At 43.9% G+C, this 24,588-nt stretch overlaps 1 protein-coding gene across 2 annotated transcripts in view; it reads right to left on the minus strand.

Annotated features, from left to right (window-relative positions):
* The window catches only part of MXD3 (MAX dimerization protein 3), a 41,843-nt gene extending 18,493 nt beyond the window's left edge, over window positions 1-23,350 (minus strand). For both annotated transcript variants that reach the window (XM_073620493.1, XM_073620492.1), the window contains exons 1-3: window positions 22,908-23,350; window positions 11,959-12,055; window positions 369-398 (exon numbers count right to left, since the gene is read on the minus strand). In XM_073620493.1, coding sequence (XP_073476594.1) covers window positions 369-398; window positions 11,959-12,055; window positions 22,908-22,977 — 197 coding nt within the window. In that variant the 5' untranslated portion in view covers window positions 22,978-23,350. The remainder of the gene's footprint in view (window positions 1-368; window positions 399-11,958; window positions 12,056-22,907) is intronic.
* Window positions 23,351-24,588: the final 1,238 nt, after the last annotated feature.

The following is a 24,588-nucleotide window of genomic DNA, read 5'->3' on the forward strand; positions in this document are numbered from 1 at the left end:
CTTAAAAATTAACACTGGTCTGTAGTGCATGTTCATACCTCAATACCATAAATAACATTAGATTTTTTACTACAGCAGTATATACACTCCCGCTCCTTCACCGATCCGAAGATGCTGCTAGCAGGACTTTTTTTTTTTACAGTCCTGCTAGCGCACCGCTCCAGTGTGAAAGCCCTCGGGGCTTTCACACTTGAATCAAAGCGGTGGCACTTTCGGGTCGGTTTGCAGGCGCTATTATTAGCGCAATAGTGCCTGCAAACCGCCCCAGTGTGAAAGGACCCTAACACTGTTACAGACACAGGTTTACAAAGCTTTTCCATAACTTGAGTTTGGAGTTAATAGAAGTTTAGTATTGCTTGGTAACTCACCTGTGCTTCTCTAGCTCATTGTGGACAGACCTGCAGAGAAAAAAAAAAAAAAAAAAAAAAAAAAAAAAAAAAAAAAAAAAAAACATAAATTAATGGTTACAGGCAACATATACGAACACCACTGCCATAACATAGGCCAGGCCCAGGACTTTAGTACTTCAAAACTTGGAAAGCATAAAGTGAGAAGAAAAATCCCAAAATGGGGAAGAAAAAAAAAAAAAAAAAAAACATTAGCAGCCTTACCGAGGGACAAAATTCTGTGGTTAAAAAATAACAGATGATGAAATAGCTTTAAAGAAATAGCTTTCATCATAGGTCTTCCCAGCTTTGTTGACAAGTTACACAACAATTAACAGCACATCAATGGTGGTAGTTTAGGCTTAGTGTAGGTAAGAACAATGTAATAAATTTGTGATTTAAAGTGGTTGTAAAAGGTGCAAGTTTTTTTTTTTTTTTTTTTAACTGCATACATTCTATGCACAAAGGTGAAAAACCTGTGTACAGCAGCCCCCCGAGCACCCCAATACTTACCTGAGCCCCCTCTCAATCCAGCAGTGCCCACTCTTGCACTCCAAATTTAGCTTTTGGCAGCAGCGGGAGCCATTGGCTCCCACTGCTGTCAATCGCAGCCAGTGAGCCAATCAGGGGACAGAGGGGACAGGGCCAAGCTGCGGCTCTGTGTGTGAATGGACACAAAGAGCCGCGGGTCAAAAGCGCACCTGCTTGGGTGCACCCAGCGCAAGCTGCTTGCTGTGGAGGCACCCATCAGGAGGGAGGAGCCAGGAGCGCCGGCTATGTATTAAAATTTGATTATCATATTAATCTTGCCATTGTACCAGTACCGAGATAGTCCATTTAATCACTTTAGGTGGTTATATGTGTTGGTTGGCGTCAGCAACTACCCTCATATTGCCACCTCCCCAATTTTCATATGTCAATTTGGATGATGGTACTTCTTTATTATATATTATCTATGAGTATATGAGGCTACACTCAAATTTTGGTGAAGAGGAGGATACAGGCTGCTCTGTGCAAAACTGTAAGTAAAACACGTTTTTTTTTTTTTTTCCCAATTAAAAACACAAGGCTTTAATTTAATCGCTGTAAGTGATACCTTTAATTGCCTAACTCAAGTTATTAAAGATGGAAGCTTTCCATTTACCATGCATGTGTCCTGCAATTGATCCTTGCACTTTTAGCTGCTCTCAAATTACTTGGGTACATTTACAATAGTGTTTTCAAAATGTGTTCGATCTAAAACTAATATCTGCTTTTTTAAATTCCTATTTTTCTCTAACTCCATTAATATATTTATGTGAACCACTTTATTAGCTACAGTGAGGGGAAAAAAGTATTTGATCCCCTGCTGATTTTGTAAGTTTGCCCACGGACAAAGAAATGATCAGTCTATCATTTTAAATGGTAGGTTTATTTTAACAGTGAGAGACAGAATAAACAACAAAAATATCCAGAAAAACACATTTCAAAAAAGTTATAAATTGATTTGCATTTTAATCAGCAAGATTCCAATCTCTCCACCATGGCCAAGACCAAAGAGCTGTCCAAGGATGTCAGGGACAAAATTGTAGTCATACACAAGGCTGGAATGGTCTACAAGACCATCGCCAAGTAGATTGGTGAGAGGGTGACAACAGTTGGTGGGATTATTCGCAAATGGAAGAAACACAAAATAACTGTCAATCTCTCTCAGTCTGGGGCTCCATGCAAGATCTCACCTCGTGGCATTTCAATGATTATGAGAATGGTGAGGAATCAGCCCAGAACTACACGGAAGAATCTTGTCAATGATCTCAAGGCATCTTGGACCATAGTGACCAAGAAAACAATTGGTAACTTAGTATGCCGTGAAGGACTAAAATCCTGCAGTGCCCGCAAGGTCCTGCACAGGCCCAACTGAAGTTTGCTAATGAACATCTGAATGATTCAGAGGATAACTGGGTGAAAGTGTTGTGGGCAGATGATTGAAGAAGAATCTTGGTTAAGGACCTCCTTCCCTCCGCCAGGGCATTGAAGATGGGTCGTGAATGGGTAGTCAAGCATGACAATGACCCAAAACACACGGCCAAGGCAACAAAGCAGTGGCTCAAGAAGAAGCACATTAAGCCTAGCCAGTCTCCAGGCCTTAATTTAATAGAAAATATGTGGAGGGAGCTGAAGGTTCGAGTTAGCCTCAAAACCTTAATGACTTGGAGAGGATCTGCAAAGAGGAGTGGGACAAAAGTCCTCCTGAGATGTGTGCAAACCTGGTAGCCAACTACAAGAAATGTCTGACCTCTGATTGCCAACAAGGGTTTTGCCACCAAAGACTTAGGCCTGGTTCAGACCTATGCATTTTTAAGTGCATTTTCAGTTTTGCAGAAACACACTATAGTCCATTAAACATGGTTTCCTATGGATGTAGTTCATATCTGTGCATTTTATGCATTTTTTCCTGGTTTTTAGTTCCATAGACTTCAATGGTTTAAAAGATGTGTATTGAAAAACGCAAAATGCACCTGCAATATGCAAACTGCAACCTGCACAAGTGTGAATCAAGCCTAATGGGGCGTACACACGGTCGGACTTTTCAGCTACAAAAGTCCGACAGCCTGTCCGACAGACTTTCGACGGACTTTCGACGGACTTGCGGCGGACTTTCTAACGAACAGACTTGCCTACACACGATCACACAAAAGTCCGTCGAATTCTTACGTGATGACGTACACCGGACTAAAATAAGGAAGTTGATAGCCAGTAGCCAATAGCTGCCCTAGCGTGGGTTTTTGTCCGTCAGACTAGCATACAGACGAGCGGATTTTTCGACCGGACTCGAGTCCGTCGGAAAGATTTGAAGCATGTTTCAAATAGGGGTGCGCATCTTCACTGGCCTCACGATTCGATTCGATTACGATTATCAAGTCAACGATTCGATTCGATTCGATTCCGCGATGCATCACGATTACAGCGCAAGTCCGCAGGTGCTCATGGTTTTCATAAAAAAAAATTAAAGTAGTCAGGAGAACTCCATTTTTTTTATTCTATCTGTTCTTAAGAAAAAAAGAGACAGCAGAGGAGCTCCAGGCTCTCTTCCTAAATACTAAAGGAGATGATCAGAGACTGCGGACATGCTACAGGAGATGATCAGAGAATGCAGACAGACATGCTACAGGAGATGATCAGAGACTGCAGACAGACATGCTACAGGAGATGATCAGAGACTGCAGACAGACATGCTACAGGAGATGATCAGAGACTGCAGACAGACATGCTACAGGAGATGATCAGAGACTGCAGACAGACATGCTACAGGAGATGATCAGAGACTGCAGACAGACATGCTACAGGAGATGATCAGAGACTGCAGACAGACATGCTACAGGAGATGATCAGAGACTGCAGACAGACATGCTACAGGAGATGATCAGAGACTGCGGACATGCCACAGGAGATGGTCAGACTGCGGACATGCCACAGGAGATGGTCAGAGACTGCGGACATGGCACAGGAGATGGTCAGAGACTGGGGACATGCCACAGGAGATGGTCAGAGACTGCGGACATGGCACAGGAGATGGTCAGAGACTGGGGACATGGCACAGGAGATGGTCAGAGACTGGGGACATGGCACAGGAGATGGTCAGAGACTGGGGACATGGCACAGGAGATGGTCAGAGACTGGGGACATGGCACAGGAGATGGTCAGACACTGGGGACATGGCACAGGAGATGGTCAGACACTGGGGACATGGCACAGGAGATGGTCAGACACTGGGGACATGGCACAGGAGATGGTCAGACACTGGGGACATGGCACAGGAGATGGTCAGACACTGGGGACATGGCACAGGAGATGGTCAGACACTGGGGACATGGCACAGGAGATGGTCAGACACTGGGGACATGGCACAGGAGATGGTCAGACACTGGGGACATGGCACAGGAGATGGTCAGACACTGGGGACATGGCACAGGAGATGGTCAGACACTGGGGACATGGCACAGGAGATGGTCAGACACTGGGGACATGGCACAGGAGATGGTCAGACACTGGGGACATGGCACAGGAGATGGTCAGACACTGGGGACATGGCACAGGAGATGGTCAGACACTGGGGACATGGCACAGGAGATGGTCAGACACTGGGGACATGGCACAGGAGATGGTCAGACACTGGGGACATGGCACAGGAGATGATCAGACACTGGGGACATGGCACAGGAGATGGTCAGTCACAGCGCCCCCCCCCCCCCCTTCCCTACTTACATGCTGCTCTGGCAGCCTGTAATGAGCAGTGGGGCCGGTGTTCTGCCGGTTGTCACATCTCAGGATCTGCAGTGAATTCTCCCGGGAGAGCACTCCGTGCATAAAGCTGTTTTTAGTGTGTGTATATTCCGGTCATGTGACTCTCGGCCGCGCCTCCCTCCTCTCATGTCTCTCCTGATGTCAGCCCCGCCCGCCTCTCTTCCGACCTGATAGCTCCAGTCAGTGGGCGGAGCTGACACCAGGAGAGACTGAGAGGAGGGAGGCGCGGCTGAGAATCACATGACCGGATTATACACACACTAAAAACAGCTTTATGCACGGAGCGCTCTCCCGGGAGGGGGCGGGGCCAGACATCGATTTTTCGGGTCGCATGCATCGATGCCACATCGGGGACACCCGAATCGCGATGCATCGATGCTGCGATTAATTTCAGCAGCCCTAGTTTCAAATCTAAAGTCCGTCGGATTTGAGGCTGAAAAAGTCCGTTGAAAGTCCGGAGAAGCCCACACACGATCGGATTACCAGCCAGCTTTAGTCCGTCAGCGTCTGTTGGACTTTTGTAGACGAAAAGTCCGACCGTGTGTACGCGGCATAAGTCATGTTTTGCGAAGGGGTCAAATACTTATTTCACTCATTTAAATGCAAATCAATTTATAACTTATTTGAAATGTGTTTTTCTGGATTTGTTTGTTGTTATTCTGTCTCTCACTGTTAAAATAAAACCTACCATCCAAATTATAGATAATTTCTTGTCAGTGGGCAAACGTACAAAATCAGCAGGGGTTCAAATACTTTTTTTCCCCTCACTGTACCAATGTCTCATATCTAATAGTTATACATCTATTGCTTCAAATCCACCTTCAGGAGGATTGGACACCAGCAAACAAAGGTTTTACGCCAGCCCCCGTATAAACCCTCTTCCCAGCATGCCTCAGTTTTGTGAGAAAGCAGTACACAGGGACAAAAATACTGAGGGGAGGGACTTGTGTCCCTAAGGCTGCTTTCACACTGGGGCATCAGCGGTAAAGCGCCGCTATTTTTAGTGACGCTTTACCGTCGTTTTTGCTGAGGTTGTCAGCTGCTATCGGTTTTAACCCTTGCTAGTAGCCGAAAAGGGTTTAAAACGACCCGCAAAGCGCCGTCCATGCTGCTTGCAGGAGTTTATTTAACGTCCTGCCAGCGCATCGCCTCAGTGTGAAAGCACTCGGGCTTTTACACCGAGACTGCAGGGGAGGCGTTTTTCAGGCGCTTTGCAGGCGCTATTTTTAGCCCAAAAGCGCCTGAAAAACGCCTCAGTGTGAAAGGGGTCTTAATGTACTCCAAGAAACAGATTCCTATTAAGTACAAAATCTTACTTTCTCCATCCTCTATTAAGGAACAGGGGAATTCATAAACAAAAAGAAGTCTGGGGGGGGGGGGGGGGTGCAACAACCACTGATGGATCTATCACAGGATTGGGAACTATCTGCAATAGAGGACAAGCAGAAATACCAATGTTTAAATCTAAATCAGAAGTAAAGGTCGCAGTAGAAAAAGGAAAATCTGCCAGTGGTCAAGGGAAGATCACGGAGGATCAACCTGGTGCTGAGAGCAGCATAGAAAAATCACCGTCAGAGGGGAATGACTACACTAAAAGGGGACACCAAGTCTGTACTAGCAAACAACCACCGACAGGTGGAGCAATATAAAGTCATACAACCATAATGCAAATTATAAGATGAAACAATCAGTGCCACAAGTACAAAATAGTGATGTTTAAATAAGATAACCTAATAAATATAAAGTGCAAATCTCTAATGTAAATAAATTGATTGGGAAGAGGAAGTGAGAGCAAAGAGCTCGTGGGGAGATCCGCATATGAGTTTTGACTCATCTGGGAGGTGAGCACGCATTTTTACTGGTGGTGGTGTGCACTCCTTTTGAGGATGAACAATCACTGTGGTGGAATTGTGTGGATACACTGAATACAAGAAGAGTTGTTCATGTTTTATTTCTTCATTTTATGGACTATTCATTTATATGTAGGATTTATTTATTTTAGAGATTTGCACTTTATATTTATAATTTTACACATAGCGCTACATTTACTATCCATACAACCATAACGTTGGAAATTTTTCCAGGATCAAAATCAGATCCTTACAGGGACATTGGACAAAATGTGTAAGACCAGCCAATCTGTGATTGAAAAAAGTTTCAAGCCTTAAGTCTCTTTCACACGGGGCGGATCAGTGATCACCCGCAGGAAAATGACAGGTCCGTCGCTGCACGACCTGTCAGAGCGCCGCTCTCCCCTATGGGGGATCGGATGATGACGGATCGTAGAGTCCGTCGTCACCCGATCCGAAAACGGATGGAAAAGTAGGGTTTTCCTCCGTTACACTTTTCGGATCGGAGCGGGTCGGATGTCAGTGGATGTTCATCCGCTGACATCCGCTATTCCATAGGGATACATGTATGTCCGTTTTTTATCCGTAAACGGAAGGATGAAAAACAGACATACGGATCCCCCGTGTGAAAGAGCCCTTATACTTCAGACCCCTGATATCAAAAAAAGGAACGTTCCAAGGAATAAAGATGCCGGACCAGACACCCAATCTCCCTATACAAGGTATAATATTCCAAGGGAATAATCAAAGGATCCTAGGAATAAAAAAAGATAAAGGTACCACTCCAATATGGGACGGTAGGGCGCAAAGAGGTACCCCTATGATGGGTCTGGATTAGGGACAAAAAACTACCACCCTAGACTGGTTGCGCAACAGCAGAAAGCAGGAGGATGGGCAAGACCCTTCTACTATAACAGTTGGCTGTTTCACTAGAACTCAACAGGATATCCCTGAAGGATCCGTCTACCTGATCCAGAACATAGAACTAATACGTTTCTGACCTGCCCCAATTCAACTAAGAGCCCTTTCACACTGAGACGCTTCAAAAACGCCTTTTTACCGCGTTTTTGGGGCGCTAGCGCTAAAATTACTGCAACGCTGCGGATGTTTTAACGGTGTTTTTCAAGCGTTATTGAAGCATGGGCGTCAAAGAACAACCCCACCTCCCTACATCACAATTTCAGTCCTGTTGTTGTATATGCTCTTTTCTGCTTGCATGTTTACCTTTTTGTGCGATCATGTGACTTTTCTACAGCTCAGGGGGGATTATAGGCGCTATTCAGGTGTTTTTACAGCGCTTTCAATTCATTTCAATGGAGAGGGGGGTATTTGAAGCGCCTTTTTTCAACGCCCAAGAGCTGTTCCAAAGATGCTGCTTGCAGGACTTTTCTCAACGCCCCGCCAGCGCAATGCCTCAGTGTGAAAGGGTCCATTGAGATACATGGGGAGCGTTTTATGAGCGTTTTAATAGCGCTAATTTTAGCGCTAAAACGCCGCAAAAACGCCTCAGTGTGAAAGGGGTCAGTGTGTCTACAGCCATGGAGCGAGTTGCAGAAACCTTATCCAAACAGCTAAGAACATTCACCTGATAATGAGAAGGACTAAGAAAGGGATCATGAGATTCCATAAAAGGCCGTGGATCAGCCAGAGTAATTGGACCCAACTCCAGATGATCAGCTCTAACGGGGACTTCAAGGAGTACACTATCCCAACAGGATTTAAGCATGAGCTGTCTCCAGACAATCCAGGGGAACACAGGGCCCTGTAGAACATGATGCGCACCTAATGATGTGCAAACCTCTCTCTCCAAATATAGACTTCAGGTTAAAGACAGTCAATAGGCATAATAGTGTCTCCAAGGACGACCATGTGGTTGAGAACAACACCCTAAATATTGCCCAGTGTAGGGACCATGTCACTTAGACCCCTTTCTCACCAGGGCGCTTCAAAAACGCCCTAAAACGCCTTAGCATTATTACCGCGTTTTTTACAGCGTTTTAGGGGTGTTAGCGGTAAAATTAACGCAACTCTGCTGGCGTTTTAACAGCGTTTTTCAAGCGTTATTGAAGCATGTGTTATTGATGCTATCTTTCTGCTTGCATGTTTATCCTTTGTGATATCATGTAAAACAGTGTCTTGTTTTACTTCAAATCTTCATTTTTCTGGGATTAATTCTTTTTTTTGGCACTTTGATGGTCTGTTTAATCATTCTGACCTTCCCACAAGTTCAGTCCTGTTGTTGTAGATGCTCTCCTTTCTGCTTGCATGTTTACCTTTTTGTGAGATCATGTGAATTTTCTACAGCTCAGGGCGGATTATAGGCGCTATTCAGGCGTTTTTACAGCGTTTTCAATTCATTTCAATGGAGAGGGGCGTTTTTGAAGCGCTTTTTTTAACGCCCAAAAGCTGCTCCAAAGATGCTGCTTGCAGGACTTTTCTCAACGCCCCGCCAGCGCAACGCCTCAGTGTGAAAGGGTCCATTGAGATGCATGGGGAGCATTTTAGGAGCGTTTTAATAGCGTTATTTTTAGCGCTAAAATGCTGCAAAAACGCCTTGGTGTAAAAGGGGTCTAATCCTCTCACAGGGAAATTTCCAGAGGTAAAAGATGAAGAGCCAACAAAAGAAGCAGAAAATATTGGGAGGGCAATCTTTCAGTACCCTACAAGCCCTCAAAACAGGAAAAAGGGAGAAATTCACAATCATTTAAATAAAGGTCCAATGACCCACAGGATGTAGCCTGTGTCAGAAAGGATTTGAGATGCACAGCCTTGCCCATTAGAGACAGATAGTCATGAAAAACTAGATACATGTAAGGTTCCAATTTGGTCTAAGCTTTCTTCAAAAGAATTCTGGCTACAAAAGTCCAGAAAGAAAGACGGTCTAAGCCAGGGTTTCTCAATCAATTTAGCTTAGGTGAACCCTTGGCAAAAAGTTTGAGATCTCTTAGAAACCCTGAAATAATGTTCACATCTGCAGAACATTGCTGTGATTGGAGAGCTGTTGTTATACCTTTTTTTTTTAAATAGCATTAAATAATAGAATCAATATTAAAACATAGCTATTTAACCACTTCCCGCCCGACCTATAGCGGATTGACGTCCGGGAAGTGGTTCTGTTATCCTGACTGGACGTCATATGACGGGGGCGCACATCGCGGCGATCGGTGTGTCAGTCTGACACACCGCTACACCGATCTTGGTAAAAAGCCTCCGGCGGAGGCTCTTTACCACGTGATCAGCCGTGTCCAATCACGGCTGATCGCGCTGTCAATAGGAAGAGCCGTTGATCGGCTCTTCCTCACTCGCGTCTGACAGACGCAAGTAGAGGAGAGCCGATCAGCGGCTCTCCTGGCAGGGGGGGTCTGCGCTGATTGTTTATCAGCGCAGCCCCCCCTCAGATCACCCCACTGGACTACCAGGGATGCCACTAGGACCACCAGGGAAGGGGCAACGTGGATGGCCAGGTATGTACCCCATGGCCATCCACATGTGCCCAATCTGTGCCAATCAGTGCCCACAAATGGGCACTGATTGGCACTATTATGTCCATGATCTGCCCAGCAATGCCCAGCAATGCTTTTTTTCAGTGCCACCTGTCATTGCCCATCTGTGCCACCTGTCATTGCCCATCGGTGCCACCTGTCATTGCCCATCGGTGCCACCTGTCATTGCCCATCGGTGCCACCTGTCATTGCCCATCGGTGCCACCTGTCATTGCCCATCGGTGCCCATCAGTGCCCACCTATCAGTGCCACACATCAGTGCCCATCAGTGCCACCCATATATACCAATCAATGCCACCTACAAGTGCCCATCAGTGCGGCCTATGTGTGCCCATCAGTGCCGCATACCAGTGCCACCTCATTGGTGCCCATCAGTGCCGCCGTATCACTGCCCATCAGTGCAGCCATATCAGTGCCCATTATTGAAGGAGAAAGCGTACTTATTTACAAAAAAATTTAACAGAAATAAAGAAAAACTTGTTTTTTTTTTTCGAAATTTTCGGTCTTTTTTTATTTGTTGCGCAAAAAATAAAAACCGCAGAGGTGATCAAATACCACCAAAAGAAAGCTCGATTTGTGGGAACAAAATGATAAAAAATTTGTTTGGGTACAGTGTAGCATGACCGCGCAATTGTCATTCAAATTGCAACAGCGCTGAAAGGTGAAAATTGGGCTGGGCGGGAAGGTGTCTAAGTGCCTGGTATTGAAGTGGTTAATGTGAAACTTGTGCTTGTTTCTTTCTAAACAGAAGCTTAACGGTGGGATTAACTTGAAATAAGCAGGGGGGCGGCAGGGTGGGGTACATTATATGGAGAGCGGAATCAAGCGGGGTCTGGGTACGGCCTTGCAAAGCTATTGCTGAGCAAACGCAGAATCAAATAAACTGCATATGGAGACCAGATCAAGCAGCTTGTAGAGGAATCTTGATTGGGAAAAAAAAAAAAAAAAAAAAAAAAAAGGGGACTGGCAAAAATGATAGACATTTTTCAGCAGAGCAGGCAAAAGGCAATCACCCTCTTGGACAACAGAAAAACACCTGAGCACTCTGGGTTATACAGGGGCTGGCCTACAACTTTTCTGCTATCTAGCGTCTAATCCTCCTGCAGGTGGCAGCATAACCAGACTTTTGCTGAATGCCAGAGTCCCTTAACGTGGATGTAAACCCAATGTCATCCTTTCTAAACTACTGCCATAGGGGTTATTTATAAGGCTATACATGCCTCCTGCATGTATCTTTACCTGTCAAATGTCTCCCCTCTGTCTGTTATTAGACCCAAAAAACTGCATATTCTGTGGGTGGGTCTGTTGTCTGGAGCTCAGTGGGTGGAGTCGTGATGTCAGTAGACTCCCCGCCCACCTCTACACTCCCCTTGTCAATATGCATTTTCTCCTGTGTATTTCTTACACTGAACGTCTGCTATGATCTCTAACATCCAGTGAAAAGACAGGAAAGTAACCACATGACTTCAGCATGTCAAATCATACTGAGGTGTGGAACAGCCAATCCTTGCAGAGCTGCTGAAGAAAGGAGTGGGGGAGGGCATTAAAAAAAAATGCATGTCTTAGGCTGTCACTCACAGCAAGGGGGAGGATTTGACAAAGTTTTTCTCAGTTTGTCAAGATTTCTCTCACTGAACAATAAAAGAGGATTGCTCAGAGATGGATTAAGTCTGTGTGGCAAGACTGGGCTCAAATGATAGGAAATCTTATACTCTACAGTATATCAAAAAAAAAAAAAAAGAATTTTGGGGTTTACATCCACTTTAACGAACTAAAGAAACTGGAAATAGTTCCTGACAGGAAAACAGTATACAAACAGCCACAGAGGAATCTGCTTTGTTGTGCTGCATCCTTATATATAGGAGCCTGCGGTGCTGTATCATCCAGTGCCTGATTTTACAAGTTGCACAACATGGCAATTCTGGGGATGCTCACCTAACGCTGTCTGGATTGCTGTTTGTTCTCTGTCGTTTTCTTCTGCCAGGAGTGGAAGTGTTGCAAGGCAATATGGAGGCATATCCATGCTCAGCTTCTGCAAGAATGAAAAAGGCATTGTTAGTCATTTTTTTTACATAACGAGGGATAAATCTGTATGTGGAGTTTTCAGCTGTTGCGGAAGCTAGGCATCATGTAAAAACAAGAGTTGTAGAGTAAAAGCCTCTATTGCTCATAGTAACCAGACTGCGGCTCATGTTAGACAGCATACTAGAATACATAAAAAAGACCAGTGACTAGGGCAAACTCACTACCAGTAATAAAAACCATGACACTAGAACCATGTTGTATTAACAGTACAGAATAGATTAAAAAATAATCACAAATGACCGTAAATAAATTGATATGTCACCCTATAAAGTGATAATTAATACAATGTGCAAAAAATAAATGCATGAATAAATGACAAAATTCCACAAATGTGAATGACTGAAAATTAAGTATTGCAGAAAAGTGATGATGAAAAAGAAAAAATACAAATAAATGTGTCCGTGAAAAAATGAACGATCCATAGTGTTGATTGAATAAAAGGGAAGTTCTAAATCACCACTTAGACTTCCAATCTGATATATAAACAAAAAGAAGGCTGAGAACACCAGTGCTCTCAAATGTGAGGGTGTTTTTTTATATTAATAAAGTTTAACAGTTCATATGGAATTATGCTATGTGGCTCTTCTCTCTGCATTTCTCCTATCCTACCAATTGAAATCTGATATCGCTCGATGTGCAATCACCTACTTATGGAGGTGGATTGTCCATGTGTTTTGGGATGTATTTGGTTCACAGTCAGAGAGGATTCCTAAGGCCCCTTTCACACGATGGGACCGGCATTCTCTATACTCAACGTATGGTTGTCGGTTGATAACACAAAGTATGTTTGACTCATAGAACGTATGTTCTTTTGAGCTCAAACCATTTGGTAAGCTTACATCTGTCTCGGTGGAGGTTTTGTTGCACTGGTGTTCTCAGCCCTCTTTTCGTTTATATATCAGATTGGATGTCTAAGTGGTAATTTAGAACTTTCCTTTTATTCAAACACTGTGGATCGTTCATTTTTTTCACAGACACATTTATTTGCATTTTTCTTTTTCATCATCGCTTTTCTGCAATATTTAATTTTCAGTCATTCACATTTGTGGAATTTTGTGATTTATTCATGCATTTATTTTATTGCACATTGTATTAATTATCACTTTATAGGGTGACATATCAATTTTTTTATGGCCATTTGTGATTATTTTTGATATATTTATATTATATGTGTGGTTAAGATAGTTAACTTAGTTTACCTTTACAATTAGAAAAATTATCTGTTTGTTGTGCTAGCTGCTATCACTTATTTTGGCAGCGCGGAGTACCCCCTTGTTTTACAGAATAGATTCAGGCTTCATTTGGACGGGAAAAAAAAAAAAATAAAAAAAAAATCTTCTATTTTTAGACTCTATTTGCCTATTCAGAGCAGGTTTTCTTGTAAGAACAACCCCTAACCACCTATACCCCACCTTACTGCGTTCCCCCACCAAAGTGCTTATTAAATAAGTGCTTCTTTTGGTTATGGAGGAGTATGTGATCTTATTCCAGGATGTAGTGCTCAGATCTGAGTGTCAAGTTGCCAGGCCCATATCTGAGCAGGATGAGATCAATAACTCGGACACAAAGACTAAACTCCTAGCTCCATTAAGTGGTGGGGGAGCATTCAGAAGGGGAGTATAACTGGCTGGGGCATTTTGCTTACAAGCCATTTTCTTGTCCTGAAGTCCTTTGAAAATAAAGCTGGGTATACACGTGTTAAATATTGGTCCATGCATACACTTCTCTGTACACCAGTCCTGTTGGAAAACCAACATTAGATCAGCTACTGCAGCCACTGATCAGTGTATTCTGACGGGTCTGACGGCAGGGGGTGGGGGTCACTGCTGTCAGAATAGCACAGCAGAGGAGATACCTGCATTCACAAAGGGTTGTGTGGATGCAGGGATCTGTGATTTATTTTTCCATTCAACCCGCTGGTTGAACAAAAAAAAAAAAAAAAAAAAGGAAAAGAAAAGACCCCAAATGCTACATGTATACCCAGCTTATCTTAGTTGCTACAAATACAAAAGCTTATAAAATTAAAAAAAGCCCAGCCTGTGAATACTTTTTCTGTTGCCAATATTAGGTCTGCTGAAAAGCTAAAGTGGCTGAAAAATCTTCTGTATCCTACGCATTTGGGGTTGTCAGATGCCTTAATCTCCCTCCGCACACTGTGGTTCTATCTGCAGGTCTTTTCATCAATACTGTATCCTATAATGACATAGAGGCAAGCAGATAGGACCATGCTGGAGATATTTCAGCAGGTTTAGCTCTGCAACAAAGTCAAGATAATTAGTGTAGAAAGTGTAACAGATAGGCAAAAACCCTTTCCTTAACAGGCTGGGCTTTTTAAAACTCCCCCTAGCAACTGATCACTTTCAACCTGAGCTCCAGGCAGATTTAAGACACAAATTCATTCAGATCTGTAATCATTAAAATGGAACAGAACCAACTGTACATTATATATATAAAAAAAATAAAAAATAAAAAACGAGCAGGCAGTTTTTTTTATTTTTATTTCAGAAGAGACATGCTATGTTTCTTCTGCAATTAAACACACTGCCTGCAAGCTTCAATTGAATGTACACTGAGCTGTGCATGCTTAGCTTACCGACACTCTCGGCACATTGGGCAGGAGCTCGTCTTCCCCTATAGTCAATCAGGATGGCCGAAGATCTTCACCCAGAAGAAGCCCGGGGGGGGGGGGGGGAATTTGTCATTACAGAGGTGAGCACCTGCAGACTTCAGTTACACTGTAATACATCACTAAGGCCTGGTTCACACCTATGCATTTTGCAGTGCATTTTCAGTTTTGCAGAAACGCACTACAGTCCATTTAACATGATTTCATATGGGTCACATTCACAACTGCAAATTTTCAACCAGTGCGTTTTTTAGAAAGGGTCAGGGCCTTCTTGAAAGCAGCGGGTTGCATTTTTGGTTCTGTAGATTTCAATGGAATTGCAGTAGAAATGCATTAAAAATGCAGTGCTTGTGTTTTTTGATGCATTTCCACTGCGTTTTTGCTAGTTTCTCCTGCATGATAACAGACACCTTCCAAAACGCTTTAAAAACACCACAAAAAAAAAAAAAACAAACAAAAAAAAAAAACCGCACCAGGAAAACGCATCAACTACAACCCACATAGGTGTGAACCTAGCCTAAGGGCCTGTTGACACCAGGTGTGCTTTGACTGTGCTGGGCAGAATGCTTGGTCTCCTACCAGCATGGAATGCAGTCGTTTTTTCAGCCTAGTGTGACACAAGCCACCACCATGCTGCAAACAATAGAATTTCAAGTGATATTAAACCCAAAAGCAAATATTTATCATAATGCAGCTTGCCAATTCTTAGCTGTGATGGTATTAGGTTTTTTTTTAGGCTCTCTTTCTTTTATTTTCACCTGGTGATCCAGCCAGTAAGTCTGTTTATCAAAACAACAAGATCTGTTGCAGATGTATTGGTTTACAGGAATGAGACAATTATCAGTTTTTTTTTTTTTTTTGTTTTTTTTTTTATTTTGTACAGCCATCTTTACCAGTGTGACAACTGCAAGGTCAGCTGGCTTGCCAGACTAGTTACATGACACTCCCAGACATGACCAATTACTACTCCTGCCACCCTCACCTTTTCCAACAAAAATATAAAAGTGCAGAAACTTTAAGACCCCTCATATTTACGCAAAATCATTATCCCAAAAAAGGTATAAAACGGTTGCTGTAACTGCTTATAAAGTATTGGCTGGAGTTTTGTTTCAATTTGTTAGTGTATCTAAATCTGCTACTGCTTCTTAAACTTCCCTCCCCCAAGAAAGACAGTGCTGCTGTCCAATGTGGAGGCACTCTAATACAGAAGGTGTGTTACTGGCCAGATCACCAGGTGAAAAACAGGAGAAAAAAAAAAACAGAAAACTAATACAGCCACTACATCCTTGGTTTGGTAAGCTGCAATACATTACATTTTTGGTTTTAATACTGCTTTAATGAAATGTAACTTCATGACATTTCAATAAAGTTTGCTTTGGAAAAAAAAAAAAAGTGCAATGCGCCAAAATCAGTGCATTGGTACTACGGTTATCCTACTACACACTAGCAGCTGCATTCCAACACAGTCACTGGCATGAACAGGCCCTAAATGTATTCTTTAAATGCAAGCAGGGTACGTATCTGAATTTTACCTGGTATCAGCTGCTAGCAGTGCCTGTACAAACAAAGCTCAGACTGCGAGGAGGAGAAACAGCCCAAGGCATCAATCGGTTGTGCTGCAGTGTGCACATGTGTTAACAGGAGACATGCTGATAGGAGGAGAGAGCAGAATAAAGAGATGAGCTCATCAGACTGTTTCCTTTCCTTTCACTGCCCAATCACAGGCTGGGGAAAGGATGATTTTTCTCACCAGACATTGATGTGCTGTGTGGCAAGGCTATAGAAATCTCAGTGCTACCCTCATATATGCATTTCATCTATATGCTGAGCCTGGAGATCAGCTTTAGGCCCCTTGCTGCTGTGCACACCCCCCCCCCCCCCCCCAGTGTTTTTAAGGCGCCCAGAAGGGAAGGGTACAGCATCCAGCCTCACTGCCCGCAGCCTATGGCAGGCTACAGCTGGATGGGGCTGAATGTTGTTCTGGGCGGTACACATGTTGGAGGCCACACACATTCAGGGATGAATATAAGGCTGAAACAACTAATCAATTAATCGAAAACTAATCGATTACGAAGTTAAACTAATCGATTACTATTTTCATAATCGAAACAATAATTGGCCAACTAGTCGATTATGAAAATAATCGTTAGTTGCAGCCCTAGATAAATGCACAAAACGCAGATCATAAGTGCACTAAAAAGTGCTGAGAAACACAACAGCTAGAAGGTCCCATGTGCAAGGGGCCTAAACAGTTGCATTTGCAGATGTTTATGAAGTACTCAAGATTCTGGACAACAATTTAACTTTACATTTGTTTCGATGGAACAGCGTCCACTTGCATTTGATGTTGCTTTTGCTACGTATGCACTGCACTGTTTTTTACTTCTATAAACAAGCTGCAAAGAATGCCAAACAGCATCGCAGATGTCAATATACTATATTTATTTATATACGCTCACTTTATTGCTAAGATTACTCTGCAATTCAAGACATAACTGGGTGCAGTAAGATGTCCGCTGCCGTCTTCTGACTGCAGGTGTTCTGTCAGATGAACAAACCTGGTAGCGGTGGACGCATGTGCAGCTGACTGTTAAACCATCAAATGGCTGCTGTCATAACTGATCACATGTGCAGCACCATGGCAGTTGCAGATGAAACAGAGACCAAGCTTCCTTGGCTGAAAAAGATAGGAAAGTTTAGTTCCGCTTTAATATTTACCTACAGGATCTCACAAAAGTGAGTAAACCCCTCACATTATTGTAAATATTTTATTATATCTTTTCAAGTGACAACACTGAAGAAATGACACTTTGCTACAATGTAAAGTAGTGAGTGTACAGCTTGTATAACAGTGTAAATTTGCTGTCCCCTCAAAATAACTCAACACACAGCCATTAATGTTTAAACGGCTGTCAATAAAAGTGAGTACACCCTTAAGTGAAAATGTCCAAATTGGGCCCAAAGTGTCAATATTTTGTGTAACCACCATTATTTTCCAGCACTGCCTTAACCCTCTTGGGCATGGAGTTCACCAGAGCTTCACAGGTTGCCACTGGAGTCCTCTTCCACTCCTCCATGACAACATCATGGAGCTGGGGGATGTTAGAGACCTTCTGTTTGAGGATGCTCCACAGATGCTCAATAGGGTTTAGATCTGGAGACATGCTTGGCCAGTCCATCACCTTTACCCTCAGCTTTTTTTTAGGAAGGCAGTGGTCATCTTGGAGGTGCGTTTGGGGTCGTTATGTTGGAATACTGCCCTGCGGCCCAATCTCCAAAAAGAGGGGATCATGCTCTGCTTCAGTGTGTCACAGTACATGTTGGCATTCATGGTTCCCTCAATGAACTGTAGCTCCCCAGTGCCGGCAGCACTCATGCAGCCCCAGACCATGACACTCCCACCACCATGCTTGACTGTAGGCAAGACACACTTGTCTTAGTACTCCTCACCTGGTTGCCGCCACACCAAATCAGTTTATCTTGGTCTCATCAGACCACGGGACATGATTCCAGTAATCCATGTCCTTAGTCTGCTTGTCTTCAGCAAACTGTTTTCGGGCCTTCTTGTGCATCATCTTTAGAAGAGGCTTCCTTCTGCGACAACAGCCATGCGGACCAATTTGATGCTGTGTGCGGCATATGATCTGAGCTAGAGGTCGATCGATATGGGTTTTTCTGTGGCCGAAGCCTATATTTAGAAATCGTGGTGGCCGATGGCTGATATATGATGCCGATTTTTTTGGGCCGATATATTAGGACGATTTTTTTTTTTTTTTCCTCCCCTTCATTTCATAAAATCTAACAGTTAGACCCCTTTCACACTGGGGCGTTTTTCAGGCGCTTTTGGGCTAAAAATAGCGCCTGTAAAACGGCTCCCCTGCAGTCTCAGTGTGAAAGCCCGAGTGCTTTCACAATGAAGCGATGCGCTGGCAGGATGTTAAAAAAAAAGTCCTGCAAGCAGCATCTCTGGAGCGGTGTATACCGCTCCTCCACCACTCCTGCCCATTGAAATGAATTCGCACTGCTGCCGAAGTGCCTGCAAAGCGTTTCGGCAGCAGCGCTTCAGGGGCGCATTTAACCCCTTCCTCGGCCGCTAGCTGGGTTATAAGCGCCCCGCTAGCAGCCGAATAGCGCCGCTAAAATGACGGTAAAGCGCCGCTAAAACTAACAGCGTTTTACCGTCAACGCCTGCCCGCTCCAGTGTGGAGGCAACCTTAATAAGTGATACATACAGAAATTTTTTTACATTTAAACATTTATTAAACAAAACAAACCTCCAATCAGTTCACTTGTATGTATAATTTAGATTTAAAAAAAATAACTATATCTTAAATATTAAATACACAAAAACAGGTAATCAAAACTTTTGGACGAAAAAAATGGGCTAACTTTACTGCTTTTTTTTATTTCATTAGTGTATTTTTTTAAAAAAAATTGCGTATGAAAGACCGCTGCGCAAATACCGTGTGACATAAAATATTGCAACAACCGCTATTTTATTTCCTAGGGTCTCTGCTAAAAAAAAAATATATATATAATGTTTGGGGGTTCTAAGTGATTTTCTAGCAGAAAATACAGGATTTTTACTTATAAGCAACAAGTGTCAGAAAAGATTTAGTCTTTAAATGGTTAAACTGAGAACTCCTCCACATGGAGTTCAGTCTATTGATAAAAGAACCTGAAGAGATACAATGTATCTTCTTATCAGATTTGGCAGGCTGCCCAGAGGAGGAGAGAAGAAAACTTCAGACAACTTGCATTGACTTCTATTACAGAAGTCATTTGCAAGTCCCAGCTGAAGTTATAATCGGCTTTTTTATCAGCACAATCGGCCGATGCCGATTAAGTAAAAAAAGCCAAATATCGGCCGATATATCGGTTGACCTCTAATCTGAGCACTGACAGGCTGACCCCCCCCACCCCTTCAACCTCTGCAGCAATGCTGCCAGCACTCAGACGTCTATTTCCCAAAGACAGCCTCTGGCTATGACACTGAGCATGTGCACTCAACTTCTTTGGTCGACCATGGCGAGGCCTGTTCTGAGTGGAACCTGTCCTGTTAAACTGCTGTATGGTCTTGGCCAATGTGCTGCAGCTCAATTTCAGGGTCTTGGCAAACTTCTTATAGCCTAGGAAAATCTTTATGTAGAGCAACAATTATTTTTTTCATATCCTCAGTTCTTTGCCATGAGGTGCTATGTTGAACTTCCAGTGACCAGTATGAGAGCGATAACGCCAAATTTAACACACCTGCTCCCCATTCACACCTGAGACCTTGTAACACTAATAAGTCACATGACACCGGGAGGGAAAATGGCTAATTGGGCCCTAATTTGGACATTTTCACTTAGGGGTGTACTCACTTTTGTTGCCAGTGGTTTAGACATTAATGGCTGTGTGTTGAGTTATTTTGAGAGGAACAGCAAATTTACACTGTTATACAAGCTGTACACTCACTACTTTACATTGTAGCAAAGTGTCATTTCTTCAGTGTTGTCACATGAAAAGATATAATAAAATATTTACAAAAATGTGAGGGGTGTACTCACTTTTGTGAAATACTGTATGCATGAAATGGAGGAGAGTGACATCATACGCTTTATCTCGCGCATGTGCAGTATAACATTACTGAGAGATCTTGCAGTTTAGTTATGAGAGTTCCCTGAAGGGAATTGTGACATTGCCTTCCCAGGAGGCATCTGTGTGGCTGAGGCTACATCACCACCGCCTTCAGGGAAACCAGAAAGGGAAAAGATTTAGTTAAAGCAAAAAAAAAAAAAATTTTATGTTTTAGGTGATTTCATATCAGCATGCAGACATGTGTGCTGGTGTGAAATTTAGGGAAAGGTCTGCATTAAAGGATAAGTTCACCTTCGGGAACACGTTATATGTTGCACCTGTTTTTATGGCAGAGCTTTAACGTTACCGATCCTGAAGCCACTCTCTGTGACAGCAATCTGGGGATCTGCGCTTCATACCTGCTGTCACCATTTGAAAAAAGCGTGACTGCAGGGCTCCGTCCACACAGCCACGTCATCGATTCACAGATCCCTGTGAATCAATGAACTGCAAGTACTGACAGCCTTTGCGGCTGTCGGTTTGTAGTTGTCAATGAACTACCAGAGCGCTGTTGAGTGCTCTAGATAGTTTATTGAGTCTTCCTGTCTCTGTGAAACTGCCTGGCAGGAGTCCAGCATGGCACTCGTGATCAATACTTTTCACACGCCTAAAAATAAAAGTAAATGCATCATTTTTTTACCTGCAAAAAAAGCATTTATTATTATTATTATTATTTTTATTTTTTAAAGTGAATTTATCCTTTAGGAACTGTGATTTTAGAGCCCATTCATACCAGTGTGTGTGTGATATGCACTTTTTGGCTGGGTTTACACTTATGCGGGTTTCCCCCGCATCCAATTCGCATGACAGGTGAGTGTGACCGGCTCTCAATGATGCCGGTTCACACAGCTCCGGGGCGGCTGCATTTGGAAAGGGCCCTATGCGTCTTTGGCACCGAATCAGGCATGTATTCAGGTCTTATTCGCACCTGAATCGGTGAACAGGGATGCACCGGACCCCCTGCTGTAAGCCACAGCATGTGTGAATCCGGCCTAAAAAGGCAAGCCTGTTGGTCTGTGCCATGTAGGGGCAACGTGATACATTGGGGTTGATTTACTAAAACCGGAGAGTGCAAAATCTGGTGCAGTTGTGCATGGTAGCCAATCAGCTTTTAAAACTTTAGCTTGTTCAATTAAGCTTTGACAATAAAACCTGGAACCTGATTGGTTACTCACCAGAGCTGCACTTTCCAGTTTTAGTGAATCAACCCCTATGTTATAATGTTCACCTTATTTTTTTTTAATTTATTGAAATGCCACAAAATGACTTTTCATTGAGCTTTATGCATGCGTTATGATGTAGTGCGTCACAGCACGCAAATGCAGCAAGTCCTAATTTGCATTAGCATGCACCAACTCAGTACAAGAGGACATAAGGCAGTGATGGCGAACCTTGGCACCCCAGATGTTTTGGAACTACATTTCCCATGATGCTCAACTACACTGCACAGTGCAGGAGAAGCATGGGAAATGTTGTTCCAAAACATCTGGGGTGCCAAGGTTCGCCATCACTGACATAAGGCAACCTGCGCAGATGATGTGAATGAGTCCTTTGCCGCAGCAATGTGGTTCTGGTACAGTTAAGAAAAAGTAAAAAAATGGTATGGTAGCTACTAAAAGCAAAAGAATGAATTTCCTTAATGTGTAACGGACTTACCCTCTAAGCAGCATTCATGGAGGGGCGCAGCAGCAAAAGACAGACAGGATTGGTAAAAAATAATGCAGTGTCGTAGCAGTACCAACCCCAGGAGAAGAGAACGTGAGTGGGAGGGTGAATAGAGAGCACACAAAGAAATCTGATGGAGGAGTGTGTCCCAGAAGAGGGAGGAGGGACGGGATGGTCTCCAAAACAGACGTAAACAAGGATATGTTATGAAGAAGAACGCTGTGTTATAGATTGTACACAGGAAATAACATCAGATGATCACACTGGCCCAGTGAAAATAAACACCAGCCTGTGTATGATGCCCCAACATCAGATGTTCTCATCACCTCTCATTTTTATACATTTTAGGATAATGTTGTCACCAAGGCTGATCGCTCCTTTTCTCCATAAATAGACAACCCCCCCCCCCTGCATTTGTGCCAAAGATAAACTAAAAAAGCTGCACCTTAGTGTAGACACACAGATCTGTTCTGAGGAAGGATGAGAGGAGGGGGGGGGGTTCATTTTCTATGGAGCAAAAAGGAAGAATTCCTGATCAGCTGTGCAAGAATATGGAGAACTTCTGGGGCTCTGCTGCCAATATAAAGAAGCAAGGCCCATATTGAATGCACTGCTAGTGCAGATGAGGCCTGAGCTATCCATTACAACCAATCCGATTCTTGCTTTTATGATTTCAAGGCTTGAAAGGGATGCACTGATTGGATAAACAATCAATGCTCGATCTGGCTCTGCATAGAAAGCTATTAGGCCTGAGCGATGCTTTACCACCAATCGGGTTCTTGCTTTTATCATTGCAGAGGCTAAAAAGGATAAACCTGATTGGCCATAGCAGCCTCTCCCACTGGAGGCCCATTCCCTGCTCCAGTACAAGGGTGAAGGAACCGCTTACCCCGCTCTCTCCGCTCCACGTACTCGGCTGCCTGCAGCAGGACTTGGAGATTACTGGGCAGCTGCTCCATGGGCCCGGGATGTCAGTGAGATGCTGTGTACTCTCCAGGGGGATCCGAGCTGTCACTGGAGATGAGGCTGAGGGGCCGCCCGCTGTGTGTCAGCCCGCGGAGGAACTATTATTTCCCTACACAATGCATGTAACTGACACCGAGCAACCCCGCCCACGACACGCCCCTCCGCTCACACCCCTCTCCTCTCCAACCCTGAGCCAAGACACCGTCCTGCTTCTATGACAGCTCACAGCCCGCCGCTCTCATCCCCGGCCCGCTAGGCTCCGGTCCCGTCTAACCCAGAGTGTATGTGTCAGTGCACGACAGCCGAGGCCTCTACTTCCAGAGGGCTTCCTGAAACGGGCGGAGACTCCGGGAGGTGGGCGGCCCTCCGATTCGCTATTGAAAACAGAAAGGCGTGGCTAGACGTCTAGACGTCACTCCAGATGGCAACAGATTTTGGGCGGGAATGGAGAATTCTTTCAAATTTCAAAACCTCCAGTTGAGGGAAAATAGTGACATAGAGCTGCTTGTACTATGAACAGGTTATACAGACAAGGCTGGCTCCACAATTCACACTGCCCCTCAGGGTTTAGCCCAATATTTTACTGCTTCTGATAATAAAGGTCCACTGATTTTTTTTTTTTTTTACTTCAATACTAAAATAAATCTTAAAGCGTATTTCCGCCTGCAAAAAAAAAAAACATTAAAAGTCAGCAGCTACAAATACTGTTGCTGCTGACTTTTAAAATAAGGACACTTACCTGTCCAGGGCACCCGCAATGTCCTCACCTGACTGGTCCCTGTTGTCTTCTGGGACCTGTGTGTCTCTGAGGATGGAGGAGGGGCCAGACGTGGAGTTGATCGCCGCGGATTCTACAGTGCTCTTACGCTGGAAGTGGGAGCAAATACCTGTAACTAACTCTTAGACAGGTATCTGCTCTCCCCTCCCCCCTGAAAGGTGCCAAATGTGACACCGGAGGAGGGGAGGAACCGGATAAGCTGAAGTTCCATTTATGGGTGGAACTCCGCTTTAAAGAGGATGTCCAGCCCCCACCCAAAAAAAATTTAAGGTCAGCTGCTGCATATACTGTAGCTGCTGACTTTTACCATATTGACACTTACCTGACCAGGGAGCCCGCGATGTCGGCACCCCAGCCGCCGCCATTCCTGGTAAGAGAACCCAACAGTGAAGCCTTTCGGTTTTACAGCCGATTCCCTACTGCGCTTTCTAACTGGTCCGGAGGAAGAAGGAGGCGGCCAAACTTCCGAGAGACCGGGCCACAGCCACATCTCCCGGAAGAGGGGAAGGGTACCAATCAAAAACAGGTACCCATTTCCCCCCTGAAAGGTGCCAAATGTGACACCGGAGGAGGGGGGGGGGGGGGGGGGGGGGAGACAAATAAGCAGAACTTTTGAGTGGAACTTGGCTTTAACCACTTCCAGCCTCTCCTCTCCTACATGTAAAAAATATATTTTTTTTGCTGTAAAATTATAATTACATTATATATAGGGTTTAGCATTGGGGAATACAATGGCGGCCGTTGTGATTTTTTTTATGTCACACGGTATTTGCGCAGCAATGTTGTAAACCCCTTTTTTTTTGTTTGTTTGGGGAAAAAAAAAAAA

Source organism: Aquarana catesbeiana, linkage group LG03, assembly GCF_042186555.1.
Source record: "Aquarana catesbeiana isolate 2022-GZ linkage group LG03, ASM4218655v1, whole genome shotgun sequence".
NCBI lineage: Eukaryota > Metazoa > Chordata > Amphibia > Anura > Ranidae > Aquarana > Aquarana catesbeiana.